Below are 14,697 nucleotides of genomic sequence, written 5' to 3' on the forward strand. Positions count from 1 at the left end.
TTTTAAAAAAGAAAGTTTAAAAATATAAAATAAACTCCCCTCCCCCCCAAAAAAAACAGGTGTCGCAAATGTCCTCTGGACGTGCTGTTTTCAGCTGTTTCTGCAAGGTACCTAATGTCAGATTATTCTAAGATTAGTTTTAGATTAGTCTAAGCTTTAGTGGAAGGCCATTCTAGAGAACTGACGTGGCTACAGAAAAGCAGCATCTTCAAGCCTGCCAACATCCCAAATGTGAGAAGTTACCAACTGTTTTTTCCAGCAAGAATCAATTTGTCCAGCCAATTCTAATTTGTCAATGCACCCTGAAAGAATAAATATTGGTCTTCTATCCACTTATATTATTTTGAATAATAATGTTCAAAGTACAACTCTAGAACTTTTTTTTTGCATAGAGTAGTACCACTCATCTAGTCAAAAATAAACACATCCCCAACATCTGCTTATAATCTCATTTCCTGCTGATAATGTTATCTCTCATGTGCTGAGACAGCAAATCTTGAAATTCAAATGATGTATTCTGACAGGTCAAATTAGAGATCTCCGTCAGTTTAACATCAACGTTCCTCATAAGATTAGGAAATCATGTACTGTATTGTGCAGGCACTGCAAAAGTTCTAATATTTTAAAATATAAAAATAAAACTTTATATAAAATAAAGTTTTGCTATTATGTAAATTTAGTTTTATAAAGTTTGTTACTGTCGATTCTGAATGACAATAGGTCTCTAAAAACTCAGGCAAATCTTCCTTTGCTTAAAATTCTGAAGATACTATGCAAGAACTATCCCTGTTTCCTTTCCATTTCAATGTCCACATTCGCTGCTCCCTAAAGTGCAGCAAGCAATGCTAAAACCTAAGGCTTTTACAACTGCATAGCAGAGAAAGGAAAAACCTTATAATGGTAGAAAATAAAAATAAAATGTCCTCTCTTTTATTTTTGGAAGCTTTTATTGCATACATTTGGAGACATGCTAAACTATATTTATTAAATGACTAATAACATAGATTTATCCTACTTGAGTACACAGGCCTCAAATCATTCTCAGACTTCTTCATTGGCATCCACAAGCCATCCTAAAACATTTTTTTGCGAAGCACACATTTGAAAAAGGAGACATATTTGAAGCTCAAAAAAATTTAAGCTCAAAAAAAGCAAAGACAAGAATAGTCAAGTCTGATGGAGCACATTAAAGAGAATTGGACTTCGTGGAAATGTGATGAAGATGGGTGACAATAAGATTAGGAGGCAAAGATCCGTGAACAGTATATTATTCATCATGCTCACAGTCTAAGGTTCATATAGTAACTGTTCTAAATGGCAGCAATTTAATCATTGGAATTTCCTCCATGATGGATATGTGGAACTGCAGGTATTCAGAGGATAGATTGAAAGAGCCTAAGAAGAGTATCACTAACAATAGTACACAGATCTCTGGAAATTCCATCCTAGATTCAATGGTCCTGAGATAACAGCCTAGCCCTAGAGCATAAAAATCAGGAGAAGGACAGCTGTGAGATCAGGAGGCAAAAGTGTTCTGTGAGAAGCAGGCATCATAGATGTGTTTTTATTAACAAAATAAAGATTTTTAGATGGTGACTGGGGACTTCTTTTTAAAATAGGATTTCACCTCTTTTACCTGGAAGAACTCCTGTGTCTTGATAAGCAGAAACTGAGGAAATGATCCTTAGAAATTTAGGGGCTATCCTATTGGGGAAAGGGGGAGGCAGTTAATACTATCAACATTGACCAATACAGTCCTGCAAGGTTTCAGGCACGGGTTTTTCTAGCCCAACCAGGAGATGCCAGGAATTTAAGGTACAGTCTTAAGAAACACTGAGGAGTTTCTGATGTGTGTACTTCTACTACATAATTGATTTGACAATTAATAAATGTGCTAGTTAATTATCATTATGTAACGTATTCAGACACTTTTAGATTGCTGTTACTGATGGGCCATTATTGCAACTTATAGACATTTATAGAATACGAATATAGAATAACTACTGATTCTTAAGGCATTATTAGTCTTGCCATTCTCTCATATGAATTGATACTTTTTATTGATATTCAGATTATTTTTTTATTTTTTTTATCAGACCATTTTGGACATATTTTTATTTTGTACTTATCCACTGCTCAACGTAATAGGAACACTGTTCATAATTTTGGCTTTTCTGACCAATTGCAATGAGCAAGGAAAAGCAATAGAAGGAAGAGGACAGATTTGATTAGAGACAGACGTCACTTGCAAATTATAGGTTGTTGGTGCCAAAAGGAAAGAAAGGAGAGGGACTGAATGTGCAACATGACAAAATTGCTCAAAATCTCACATTGTGTATATCTGAAGTTGAGAACTGACCCCAATGTGAAATAGATGAAGACGTACAGCATTCACAGACACAAGAGAGAGATAATTTTTATGTGTGGTTTACTACAGTAATAGGAATTGCCTTCTGTGAGCAGTACCAGAGCTCACACCCACCTCACAGCCACACCCTTTGAAATGGAAGCACTGGCCACTAAATCTGAATAAGCAGAATGGAAGATACAAATGTGCCTCTTCAAAGACAGTCTATTCTTTGTTACTACATTTTCTGTCACTGAGCCCTGCCATTGAAAATGGTTTCCAGAGCTGAGTCTTACCTCAGATAAAATCCTTATGAGCAATAACGAGATGGTGATTGCTTGTCTCTAACGTTTGTACCGGTTCTCCTGAGGGGACTGCAGACTTAACGAGCAGGATGTTACTTGCACTTCCTTTGGCATGCCAAATGTACTGGATCATATGCTGCCGAGAGGTGGGAGTGTACATACACTTGCTCTCGCACACATGTGTGCCTCATCCCCCCTTTTCTCTCTCTTGCATATCCTAAACAATTGCATGGCATACTTAAATCCTGCTATTTACTAGCCTGGCCGATGCTTGGAATATCTTTTCTTGCCCAAAAGAATTTGACGCTCTGATGATTGGAGGCTAAAAACTCTTGTACAACAAGGCAGAGACGAAAGGAAAAGGACTTCTAAATGGATCCTATCATGGAAACCTGGGCTCTGTTCTGTGGGGGAAATCTCTGCCTTGCACCTGGTAGTGTCAGGGTAATGGAGATGCTGGATTAGAATGGGAGGGAGGCAGGAATGGGGGTGGGGAGGAAAAGAGGTGATATACAGTACCTTGCAGCTGCTGAGAAGGAGAGCGGCTTGCCTCCAGCCAGGGATCCACAAAATGCCCACTGCTGCAACTGCCTTTTTCTTGCCCTCCTTCCTCCTGGTGAAGATCGCTCAACATGTGTCCATTTCCCTGCTCAGGTAGGGTGGCAGGCTGTGCTAAGACACCTCCTCCTCTTCAGTGCAGCAGCTTTCCGTTTCTACTGCAGGCAGCCATCCACTGCTACTGGCTCTGCTTAGAGACGAGCTGCACATTGGCTGCTCCTCTCCTTTATTTGAAATTCTGTGTGGTAGTGAGCTGCAAGGCTATGAGTCACTAGCTGTTTTTTTTGCAGAAGCAGACAGCAGCTGAGCAAGTGGCTATTCTAGCGAGGGAAGTTGGAGGGAGGGTCACAAGTAGCTTTTCTGATACAGTGACATTGGCATCACTGTGCCTAATTAGCATAGTGCTGGGCTGACCCGATGCACTTTACGGGTGGGTAACACAATGTACACTCATTTATACTTACATGCCTTCTTGCAGTTTCACATAGCTATGTGTGCATTGTATTTCACTGTACAGCATTTATATATGTGAGAGCCATTGTGGTCTGCTTGCTAAGCTGTTTTCAAAGTCACTGTTGCTTTCTCTTAAGAATTCTTTAATTGCACATCTCAGTCTGCCCCCTCCCCCCATGTACCATGAAGGATAAAAGTACTTTCAGGATTGTTGTAATAATGATTACTGGACAATGCATGTATGGTATTTAAATATGTACAACAGTTTTATTTATACTACAAATAAAAGAACCAATAAAAGAATTATACTGACATGTAACTGTAAACAATAGAAAAATATTGTTGATAAGATTGTAAAAACATTTACTTGCATAGGTGTGCATTTTAAAGCAGCTTCTACTTTTAACTCGATACTGAAGCCAGTTTAGAAGTTACGGAAGGGAGGTATTTTGATTATCAATTCTAATAACAAATCAACCCTTCGTTCTTGCAGACTTGTTTTGCCTTTCTTGCTAAAATCTAATTATTAATGCAGTTTTACCCCCTTGGCAATTAGAGCCGGTTATTTGACTCTCAGCTATTTTCTCAAAAGGATATAAACAGGAATGACAGGAGCAACTGCTGGTGCCTCATAATAAACCATCTAACAAGAAAAGTCTTCACACAAAGACTCAGAATTTCTCTCTAGGAGCAGATGAGGCAAATCACATATTAAAAATTCTAAGGGCACTTCTGTCATTGCTTTTATATTTATTCCTTAATTAATATATTAGGTTTATATTCCACCTTTATTGCTTTATAAGTAATTCAAGGCAGCAGACATACATCACACTCCTTCCTCCTCCTCTTTCCCCACAACAACTGTCCTGTGAGGCGAGCTGGACTGAAAGAGTGACTGACCCAAAGTAACCCAGGCAACTTTCACACCTAAGGAGGGGTTAGAACTCAGTCTTGAGGTTTCCTGGTCAGCACCTTACCCCTACACCAAACTCACTCTCATTCGCTTTCTTGTGAAGGTTGTTGAGAGTGTGGTGGCGCAGCAGCTCCCTCTGTTCCTGGAGGAAGCTGATTATCTAGACCTGTACCAATCGGGCTTCAGGCCCGGGTACAGCACGGAGACGGCATTGGTCGCGCTGGTGAATGATCTCTGGCGGGCTCGGGACAGGGGTTGTTCCTCTGTCCTAGTCCTATTAGACCTCTCAGCGGCTTTTGATACCATCGACCATGGTATCTTAATGCAGCGTCTTCGGGGGTTGGGAGTGAGAGGCACCGCTTTACGGTGGTTCTCCTCCTACCTCCTGGGACCTTCGCAGTCGGTGTTGGCAGGAGGGCAGAGGTCGGCCTCGAGGCCTCTTGTTTGTGGAGTGCCTCAGGGGTCGGTCCTCTCGCCTCTCCTGTTCAACATCTATATGAAGCCGCTGGGTGAGATCATTCGTGGTTTTGGGGTTGGGTATCATCAATATGCTGATGATACCCAGCTTTTTATCTCCACCCCAAACCACCCCAGTGATGCCCTCTCCGTGATGTCCCGTTGCCTGGAGGCGGTCCGGGTCTGGATGGGGAGGAGCGAGTGGTGGTGGGGGCTTCCTGATACTCCCATGTAACACCTCTACTCCGTGAGCTGCATTGGCTTCCGGTTGTCCTCCGGGTAAGATTCAAGGTGCTGGTTATGACCTATAAAGCCCTAAATGGCATGGGTCTGGGTTACTTACGGGAGCATCTGCTGCCGGCATCAACTTCCCTTCGTCCAGTGCGCTCCCACAGAGGGCCTCCTTAGGGTGCCGTCGGTCAGAGTGTTGACTGGCGGCCCCCAGGGGGAGGGCGTTCTCTGTGGGCGCGCCAGACCTTTGGAACCGTTTACCGGTGGAGCTCCGGATGGCTCCCGACCTTCGCTCCTTCCGACGTGACCTAAAAACATATTTATTTGAACAAGCCGGCCTGGTCTGATGGGTTTAGGGGTATTTTAACATTTTGTATTAATTTATTTAATTGGGCTACTGTATTTAATATTTCTTTTAATTTTTATATATTGTATTTTATTGTATTGCCCTGTACACCGCCCTGAGTCCTTCGGGAGAAGGGCGGTATAAAAATTAAATTATTATTATTATTATTATTATTCTTGGGAGGGCATCTCTGCACAAGGCAATTCAAGACTTTTGTAAATCCCAGAGGTTTTTTTTTAATATAGTTATTAAACTCTGCAGAATACCATTTCATCATAGGAGGAACTATGCTTTACTCCTCCTGAGTTTTAACCTTATCACAGCCACTTTAACAGGTATGCTAATTGAAATGGACTTGTCTGCCTTCTGTTTCTTTTTGACTGGAGATGTGAAGACATGGAGAGCATTCAGCTGCCTGAGTTTTTTTAAACTTTCCCTTTGCATTCAGTAAAGAGATGTGGGATAGTCCAGTGCCTTTTCTATAATTTCCTTTGGCCAGGGGTGGGATTCAAATATGTGAACAACCGGTTCTCTGTGTGGATGCCACTTCCGGAAGTCCATTCTGGGCCTGGGCAACAAAAAATTAGCTAGCAGTTCTGCCAAACTGGTGTGAACCGGCTGAATCCCACCACTGCCTTTGACCTAAAAAGTATGATTTAGAATTTATTGTTTCTTTTTTCTCCACTACTACAGTCTGAAACCATAGTTTGAAACACTGTGAAAGCATTTTTTTTTGTCTCAAGTCAATGTTGATTCTTGGTGATTGACAAATTAACTCCATTTCCTTTTAGAATGGAATGAGATTTTGTTATTGTTGCTCTAAAAGTTTACTTTGCATGAGGCTCTAATGCAATGATAATTTTTTTTACTGGTATTGGTCATGTGCAGAGGGATCACTGGTTATGATCCCAGCATCTCAAGGTCAGGAGAGTGATCATTGGTAGGTTATTTTCAAACTACTTTGGAGAGAATAGAGAATAGAAATGAAGTCTGAGATAATGCCCCCAGAAGTAATTTGAAGAGATCTCTGACTGTCATTCAAGACTTGAGATGCTAGCAACAAGGAATGAAAATAACTTCTTGTCCTGAGCTCCTGCACGTTCTGTAGGAACCCTGACCAGAAAAAAATAGAAATAAAAACAGCCTGGTGCTTTGCATGACTGCTAGTGCATAGCAGAACAGAAATCTGTCATTTGTTTCTGATAAAATGCATCTCAATTTCACCTTGCTCCTTTTATCTGAGCTGCAAAGGACAACTTATAAAGCTGTCAAGCTAGAATTTATTTTAGAGAACTGAAGCTTAGGAGACAGGAATGAGGAGAGAAAGCCACTAGTTTCCCAGTGGGTTTCAACTAACTAAACCAACTGACTCGGAATAAATTAGCTCAGCTCTTCAGCATGGTTGGCATCATGAGAATACAGACGTCTAAGTGTGCTTCCAGATTAGTGCAGAATCACATGAAGGAGCACCCAAATGCTTCAGGGACCAAGAAACTATCCATTTTCCATCCGCTAATGGGTTTATTTCTTCTTCCCATTTTTTAATCCCTTTTCCTGAAGCTTGCTAAATGCTTTATATTATGCTCATTTATATGGGATTCCAGCTCTTATTATTCTCTGCATGTTGTGATTGTAATTTTCGATAATATGGACTGTGAATAGATTTAGTGGTTTTAAATAGAAACTGTTTGTAGTGGAATAATAAATATACGTAATTGTTTTCATACAGCATTGATATATGTAGTGAGCAATTTCTAAGTAAGCAATTGAACATTCCAACTGTTTAAATACCAACCATTTTCAAATGGTGCTAAGGAACCAGTAGCCCTCTCTATATGTTGAGGGCCAGTATGTTCAATGTTTGTGAATGAAAACTAGTTTTCCATCATCTAAAAAGTTACAGGTTACCCAGATCTATACTGTACATCCAGAAGACAATAGCAAAATTAAAATGGGAAGTACACAGGAACAGATGAATATGGTCATGAATATTAAAATTATAGTATTGTGGTTTACAATGTATATAAATAAAAATGATAATTTTTATAATATAAATCAAAATATAGTTTTGATTGGCTGTTATAAATCAGTATTTTCAAAAAGGGAAACCTGAGACTTTGTTGCAGCCATATCATCGCTGGATTTATGTAGCAAAGCAAGACGTCTGAAATGCAAGAGTCCCTACTTAACTGTTCTGGAAAGCCCTAAAAATCCCCTTCCAAAGTTGTATAGCCCTTGGTGCTCTCTGAACTTGATCATTTATTTGCAAGCATTGCCAAGGATTCCACAGTTCAACCCTGAGCTACATATATTCACTTTTATTGGTTCTTCCCAGGTTCTCTGCACATGTCAAAATATATTTATGCCACGTATTTGGGGGCTAAACCGTGAAAATCAGTCCCAGGCTTAAGTATACAGACACCCAGAAACTAAGCTGATTTCAGCAAAGTGGGGCATCGCTTGCTATTCAGATGCCCGGGGGGGCGGGGAGATTAGAAGGCATTTTTAAGGGCAATTTTTGTCCTTGAAGTATTATGAGCTTTGGTGCAGAAGGCGGGGGGGCGGCGGAAGGGAGGAAATCTGATGGCTTTAAGAAAACTTACAAGGCGGATTGGGAAAGTAAGCAGAAAGCCCCGAGGTCGCCGTTAGCAGGAACTAAGGCGAGAGGCTCTGGGCGACTGTGAAGGCAAGGCGGAGCCGGAGGACACTCTACAATTTTGTACGTGCTCTATGGTAATGCGGAAGCCAGGAAGGACTCTACCTTGTTTTCTATGGACGGTGGGGTTGTATCGGTTTCCAAAAGGCGAGTTTAAGGTTTTTTGCAGGTGGTGGAGAGGCTACGCGAACGTTACCATGGTTACCTCCTGGCCGGTTAGCGTTGCCTGTATCATGTGCTTGTTGCTTTGTCTTTCCTGCGCCAGGCTTCCCTTTCCTGTCACAGAGCGGGAGGAAACCTGGTAATTCTGAACAGTACAGTACTCGGCGGCCTGTTTAGGGTAGGTAAAAAAAGAAAAAGAAAAAATTCCTCTGGCCTTCTGCCGCCGAGGGTTTATTAGACAGGGTCAAACGGAAGAAGGGTACTGCCCCTTGCTTCAAAAAGAGAGGGAGGTTGGATAACTGTGGTCGCTGTCACGCGCCTGCACGTGAGGATTGCAACATTTGGTTTAGAGAACTGCATGGGTTTGTCCTTGGAGCCTTGGAGTTTAAGCTTCAGATTGTGCCTGGTGGTTCTAGGACTTTGAACAGAGAGGTTTACTTCAGTCGCTTCTTCACTGGAGAGTGACTCTTTTCTCAGGTAGGGATTGTGGTTCTCCAGTCTCTGCTTTCACCATTGTGTTGGTTAAGTAGTTCTTTTGAATTAGCATGTGTTGAGATACCTAAATGTGGCTTGAACTTCTTTGGTTCCCAAGAAATTATTATAATTCTTTTTTTTTTCCTGTCTTTGCAGATGGCACCCTCTGCGCCCAAAAAAATAATGCTTCGGAGTCTAGCACAGTTACTGCAAGATTCAGGTGAGGTTCTAATGATGTGGAGAACTTTTCTTTGAGATATTTGGAAAATGGTCTTAGCTCTACTCTGAATGGAAATAAATCTGGTTATCCTTGGGTTTGCCTTGTGTCTACGAATTGACTGCTTAAATTAATAATAATGGTTTCAGATTGAGGCTCTGGGTTCAGGAGCAGCAGAGTTTCATATAGGAGAAAACATTGAATTGAATTGCCATGGCTAGTATATTAACCAAAATTCTGTGATGTTTTTCTCACAGCAGGTACTTGTAATAGATATCAAAGTTAATCCAAACTCTATAATATATATATTAGGTTTTATCCATATAGAGGCTGTCCTCGAGTTACAATCTCAGTTGGGACTAGAATCTTGGTTACTGAGCAAAGTGAGGTATGTGATTGCTCTAATCAATGACTGCAAATCCAGCACCCCTGGTTGTGGTCATTAAGAAATCTTGCAGGTTGTTGGCGGACAGAGTTCCATGTAAGGAGTGTAGGGTGTCTCAGGGATGGTGGGATAGATCTGGAAGGATCTGCTCAGGACCTGAAAATCCTCTCTAATTAAATCCAAGCAGGATTTTCAACTCCTGAGCAGAGAGGCATGTGTGGGCGGCCTATGCCAGGCCTCCTGGGGCCTCCCCATCCAGCTGAAGCATTCTGTATTATTTTCCTTAGTGTACTGCCTCTTAGAAGCTGAAAATCCATCCTGCCAAAATCCAAGATTTTTCAGCCATTGTGAAGAGATACTTGTGTGTGGCCTGTGCTGGATCTCCCAGGCCGCCCACCTTAGATACCCTGTGCTCCTTACCTTCCACACACTACTTTCTGCTTGGAGTTTGGTTTCCTCTTGTTTTAAGGACTGGCCGAAAGTGTTCAGTTCCCCTTCCATGCACCATTGGAAGAATCCTTCAACGGATGCCATTACTGCATCTAACTGAAGGAGTTCAGCTCCCCTTCGTGCAAAGGAGGGAACTTCTGGCGGGATGCAAGAGCTAATCTCAAATCTTCAGAATTTGAGGTCTATTTCTGCATGGTGCTGAAGGAGTTCTGCTCCTCTGGTAGGCAGCTCTTTCAGCCAGCCCTCTGAGATAAGGCAGTGGCAGCTTGCAACCTTCCCTGCTGGCTTCTCCCTTGGCTTTCTGTGGAAGCTAACAGAGAAGATTGCAAATGACAATTATGTGATCGTGGGGTGCTTGGTAACCAATTGTAAATTTGCACAGGTTGCCAAGCATCCAGATCATGATCATGTGACCATAGGAATGGTGATTCAACATTTTGCTGTAAAGCACCCTTTCTGAGGCTGTTGTAATTCCAGACCATCATTAAACAAATAGTTGTAAGTCAAGGACTACCTGCATTAGGTTAAATAAGTTTCTTCAGAGATGTGTTATTCATCTCTGTTCATTCTTCATTGAGATCGTTTCTGTTAGCGTTGTTTGGGCAACACAATGAAACACAAAATGCCCAACTACTTTCTATGGTTATCTTATAATTCTTGGCATGATACCAATCCTGAAAACTGGATTCGATCAATAAACAGTTTCAGTTAACTTAGTATAACTGTACTTACCTTTATGTTTTCTAAAACATTTTGAAGTATAGGCTCCAGACTTCCCCAAGTGTCATTCCTCAAAGAAGAATAAATGTTTCATCTTTGCAAAGCATTTCTGTTAATTTTGTTCTCATGTATACTAAACGTAATTGCAGCTTTTCCAGTTATCTAGTTATGTAATCTGGGAGAGGTCCTCATATCATTGTAGTGAATTTAATGTTTTAAACATAAAAGGAGATTGTAGTTCAGGAGAGTGGAATATGCTTCATATAATATATCACTCTGGGGTATATAGAGTAAGATTTACAGTAGTTTGCATCCCGTGCCTTTAAATAGAAGACTTTAGGCCAGGTGTAGCAGTAGATCTTGCTTTGCAGACATAACCCAGTATCCAGAAATTTGCTTACAGCAAAAGCCTTAAGATAAAACATGGTTTGTGAGGTAGAAGACATAAACACAGAAATCAAGTGTGGTCTTTCTCTGTTTCTTTGTATGTCCAGGGTTTAATCATTCTTGTCTTTTCAAGACAATGATGACGTATCCCTGTCTTCCCAGTGCTGAGATTAGAGAATTAGTGTTTACATAATAATTCTGTCCAGCCTGACAACCACTGGTTTCTCCCTTGCTAGCTTCATCCCTTACATTAAGGGCGGCAATTATGACACTTTTATATTATATCATTGACCTTTCCTTCATGCAGTTATACCGTGCAGTGAATATACATTGATCTGTTAATGCTAATATTTCTTCTTTTTCTTCAGGGGACTTGATTCTGGATGGTACTAGCACCTTGACCTTGTTCACTTCCACACTTCAGATTCTTAATCAGATTTTTGAGCAGTACCTGTTGCCACGAAACCAGAATCATGGCTTCATTGCACTCTCATCACACCCTGCTGAAACATCTGCTATTCTTCAAGCCCAGTTTCTCTTTGATGTCTTGCAAAAAACTCTCTCATTGAAGGTGTGTCCTGAAATGTGAAATTCTGTGCACTAGATACCTGCATTGGGGAAAAGCTTATCCCCTCTTACAGAGGGGATATTTGGGTTGCACTAATACAACTGAATGTTACCAATGTGCTGCATAATTATGGGGAATCTGTGATCTTTAGATGTTGCCGAACTGCAACTTTCAACAACTCTAGCCTACATAGCCAATGCTGAGGGGAACTGAAAGTTATAGTTAACCAACATCTTTGATTGATGGATTATGTGCGATCAAATTGTTTTCAACTCCTAGCAACCGCATTGATAGATTTTCTCCATCCACATTTAGAGGACCATATGTTCCTCAGCTCAGAAATTTAGATCAGTGCTGCTGAAGTTCCATCTTAAAAATGCTTTTACATTAGATATTTGTTTCAAATACTATGAAATCTTAACAACCTCTATACCACCTTCCAGCATTGAGAAGGATTACAAATTGCAAATCTAAATAAAATTGTGGGAAAAGGGAAGGATCCCTAATGCAAGTTAGTAAAGAGTAAATTGAACCAGGCAGTATAAAGATCTTCATGGCTGTACTTTAATCTTGGATATTCAAAGCTGGGAGAAATTAGTTATTAATCTATGAAATCTTCTAATGTGAATTAGGTTATTAGTCCATTTAGTCTACTGACTGGCCCTAGCTTTGAGAGATCTACAAAAAAGCCATGCTGCATAGGATCTTTTAAGGAACATGTTTTAAAAATTTGCTGGAATTGCCACACTGGAATTACAAATAGGGCTTGACAGTGATGACATGAATTTTGAGAGAAGAAATGAAGAAAGTTTGAGAAGATGGATGCAGTGGCGTAGCGTGGATTGTCAGCACCCGGGGCAAGCACCCGGCCGCTGCACTGTCCCTCCCCCAGATAGTCCCTCGCTCTCTCTCCGCACCGCACGCCTGGCACCCCCCCTCCACAGTGGGCGGCGACCCGGCGGCTCGGATCGGATTCGCACAGCCAGCACTGCAGTGAGAGAGAGTGAGTGAGCCAGGCAGGGGCAGAGAGCTGTGAGTGCGAGCGCGCCCCCCCGATGTTGCGCCCGGTGCGGCCGGCCCCCCCTGCACCCCCCACGCTACGCCACTGGATGGATGATAGAACTTTGAGGATTTCAGAGATTGTGAGAAGAAAGAAAGTATACAGAATTGGTTTTTCTGATTAAGATCAAAATAATAGGTTACAATTTTAAGCGATTAATATTTTATTGGGACTGGATGATGGTGGTTGTTTGTGTTAATGATTAATTGGTGTTTTTTTACTAGCCCTAGACTTTGATTATTTGAAGAGTAGAAATGAGGGAGAATCTGTTTACATGGAAAGGAATGATTCAAATTAGTTGTAATAGATATAATTTAATATTTATGTGGTTATTTCTGATAACCCTTACTGGACTTTTGCTGATTAATATGGAGAGATGAGGTTTTAGAGATGGTCTTATAGAGAATGGGGTAAAGTATGGAATGTAGAGGTGTTTGATTGTATTTATAGTGATAAATTGTTAATGTGGATTATACTTGTCAAGGATGAGGGGGAGAAATTTATTTTTCTATTTTTTTCCAGCCGTTTTTTCTTTTTCTGCACTTTTTAATTTTTAAATGTATTTCTGTACATTTAGTTATATTAGTTTTATCTTTATAACACAATCTTTTAATAAAATTGCAAAACAAGCATTGCTTTTTAAAAAACTGATAAAAAATATAAAATAGCTATAATAACAAGGATTCTCCTGGTTGCATAGTTCTGCAGTTTTGTTTAGTAACAGCATAGATGTAGAATATCCTCCACTGTATATAGTGCTTAAGTAAATGAATTTTATAGTGCGCAATGTAACTCTAATCAGAAAATAATGTAATTGCTTTAAAAATAGCTTTATTTCACACAAAAATATGAAAGTTGATGATGTTCCTGATGAAATTACAATATGTCTAGAGTGTTCTCTGTTCTGTTGTCTAGAAACTATTGTGTGGGCAACAGCAGTTTCTGCCAGGCCTAGTTGGCATAAGACTGAGGAGGTGGTGAGCGATTGGTAAAGGAACTAGCTTCCTCTTGGCTGCAAGTGTATATCCATGCCATCTGTTCAAGCAGACAAAAAGCAGATTGGAGATCTGGGATGTGCTGGAATCAGTATTCATGAATGTTTAGCAATTTAGCCCCAAGATAACTGAAGAGACGAAGAGACATGTAATAGTATATAACAAAGCTGAATGAATATAAGTTATCTGATTGAAGGTGGAGGTCTTCATCAGCAGTAAAATATTACAACTCTGCTCCATAAATCTCAGCTGTCTGCATAGATTTAAACTGAAGAGTGTATACAGTTTACTGAAATTGCAGATATATTTAAGTATAATCTGGAATGTGTCGTCTTTCTGCAGTTGTTTTCAGCAGGGGAAATGACAAGTCCTTGGGGGGGGAATTAATATTCATTAAATACAAGACTTGTATGCGACTCCTTTTTTAAAAATTTTTATCAGGAATGACTTGTGTGAAAGAGGATTTTTAAAAAAAATCATAAAAAGTGATAGGTTTTATTTTTAAGATCTAAATAAAAACAGAAACTATATTATTTTGAAGTCTAGCCTTTTTTTTTGCCATGTTCGTTATATCTCCTGGTCTTGGGTATTTCAAAGTTAGAGATTCTGCGTAAGGAAGTGTATAAAACCATCCCAATCATTTTCAAGTTAGAACCGGGTTGGATGGGGTAAAATCTATTACAGTGTTGAAGAGAGACAAAGTTGGAAAGAAACTTCATCATCGGAATGTACTGTAGATTATATAAGGCTTCATTAGCGGCAGCAGGTCTGAAGCAACCAATCCAAATTGGGCAGGTACCATATTTTATTCTTTTGAAATTTGGGGCTTCTGTGTTTTACTTCCCCCCCTCTATAATTGCTAACTATGCATATAATTGCTAAGTATGTATATCAATTAACTTGATAGCAAATTCACAACTATTGGGTAGTAAAGTTAAGGATGTGAGGAGGTTAAATCTATGTCACTAAATCAAGCTAACGAGTCTCTGCCTTTGTTTCCTGTCAAAAAGAATC

General features: G+C 40.3%; 2 protein-coding genes across 9 annotated transcripts in view; one reads left to right on the top strand and one right to left on the bottom strand.

Moving 5' to 3' along the window:
* SLC4A3 (solute carrier family 4 member 3) overlaps positions 1–3,250 on the bottom strand; it is a 55,906-nt gene extending 52,656 nt beyond the window's left edge. Inside the window, exon 1 of the mRNA XM_081314435.1 lies at positions 3,172–3,250. The gene's annotated coding sequence lies outside the window, so the exon portion shown is untranslated. The remainder of the gene's footprint in view (positions 1–3,171) is intronic.
* A 5,138-nt stretch (positions 3,251–8,388) lies between these two features.
* The window catches only part of STK11IP (serine/threonine kinase 11 interacting protein), a 31,530-nt gene continuing 25,221 nt past the window's right edge, over positions 8,389–14,697 (top strand). For 6 of the 8 annotated variants that reach the window (XR_014024607.1, XR_014024608.1, XR_014024609.1 and 3 more), the window contains exons 1-2: positions 8,389–9,121; positions 11,429–11,631. Coding sequence is in view for 5 of the 8 variants with exons in the window: in XM_081313762.1 (XP_081169888.1) it covers positions 9,058–9,121; positions 11,429–11,631 (267 nt within the window). In the remaining 3 variants the exon portion in view is untranslated. The remainder of the gene's footprint in view (positions 9,122–11,428; positions 11,632–14,697) is intronic. The other 2 variants (XM_081313760.1, XM_081313759.1) reach the window with 2 other exon arrangements.

The sequence above is a fragment of the Vipera berus genome, assembly GCF_964194415.1.
Source record: "Vipera berus genome assembly, chromosome: 1".
Lineage (NCBI taxonomy): Eukaryota > Metazoa > Chordata > Lepidosauria > Squamata > Viperidae > Vipera > Vipera berus.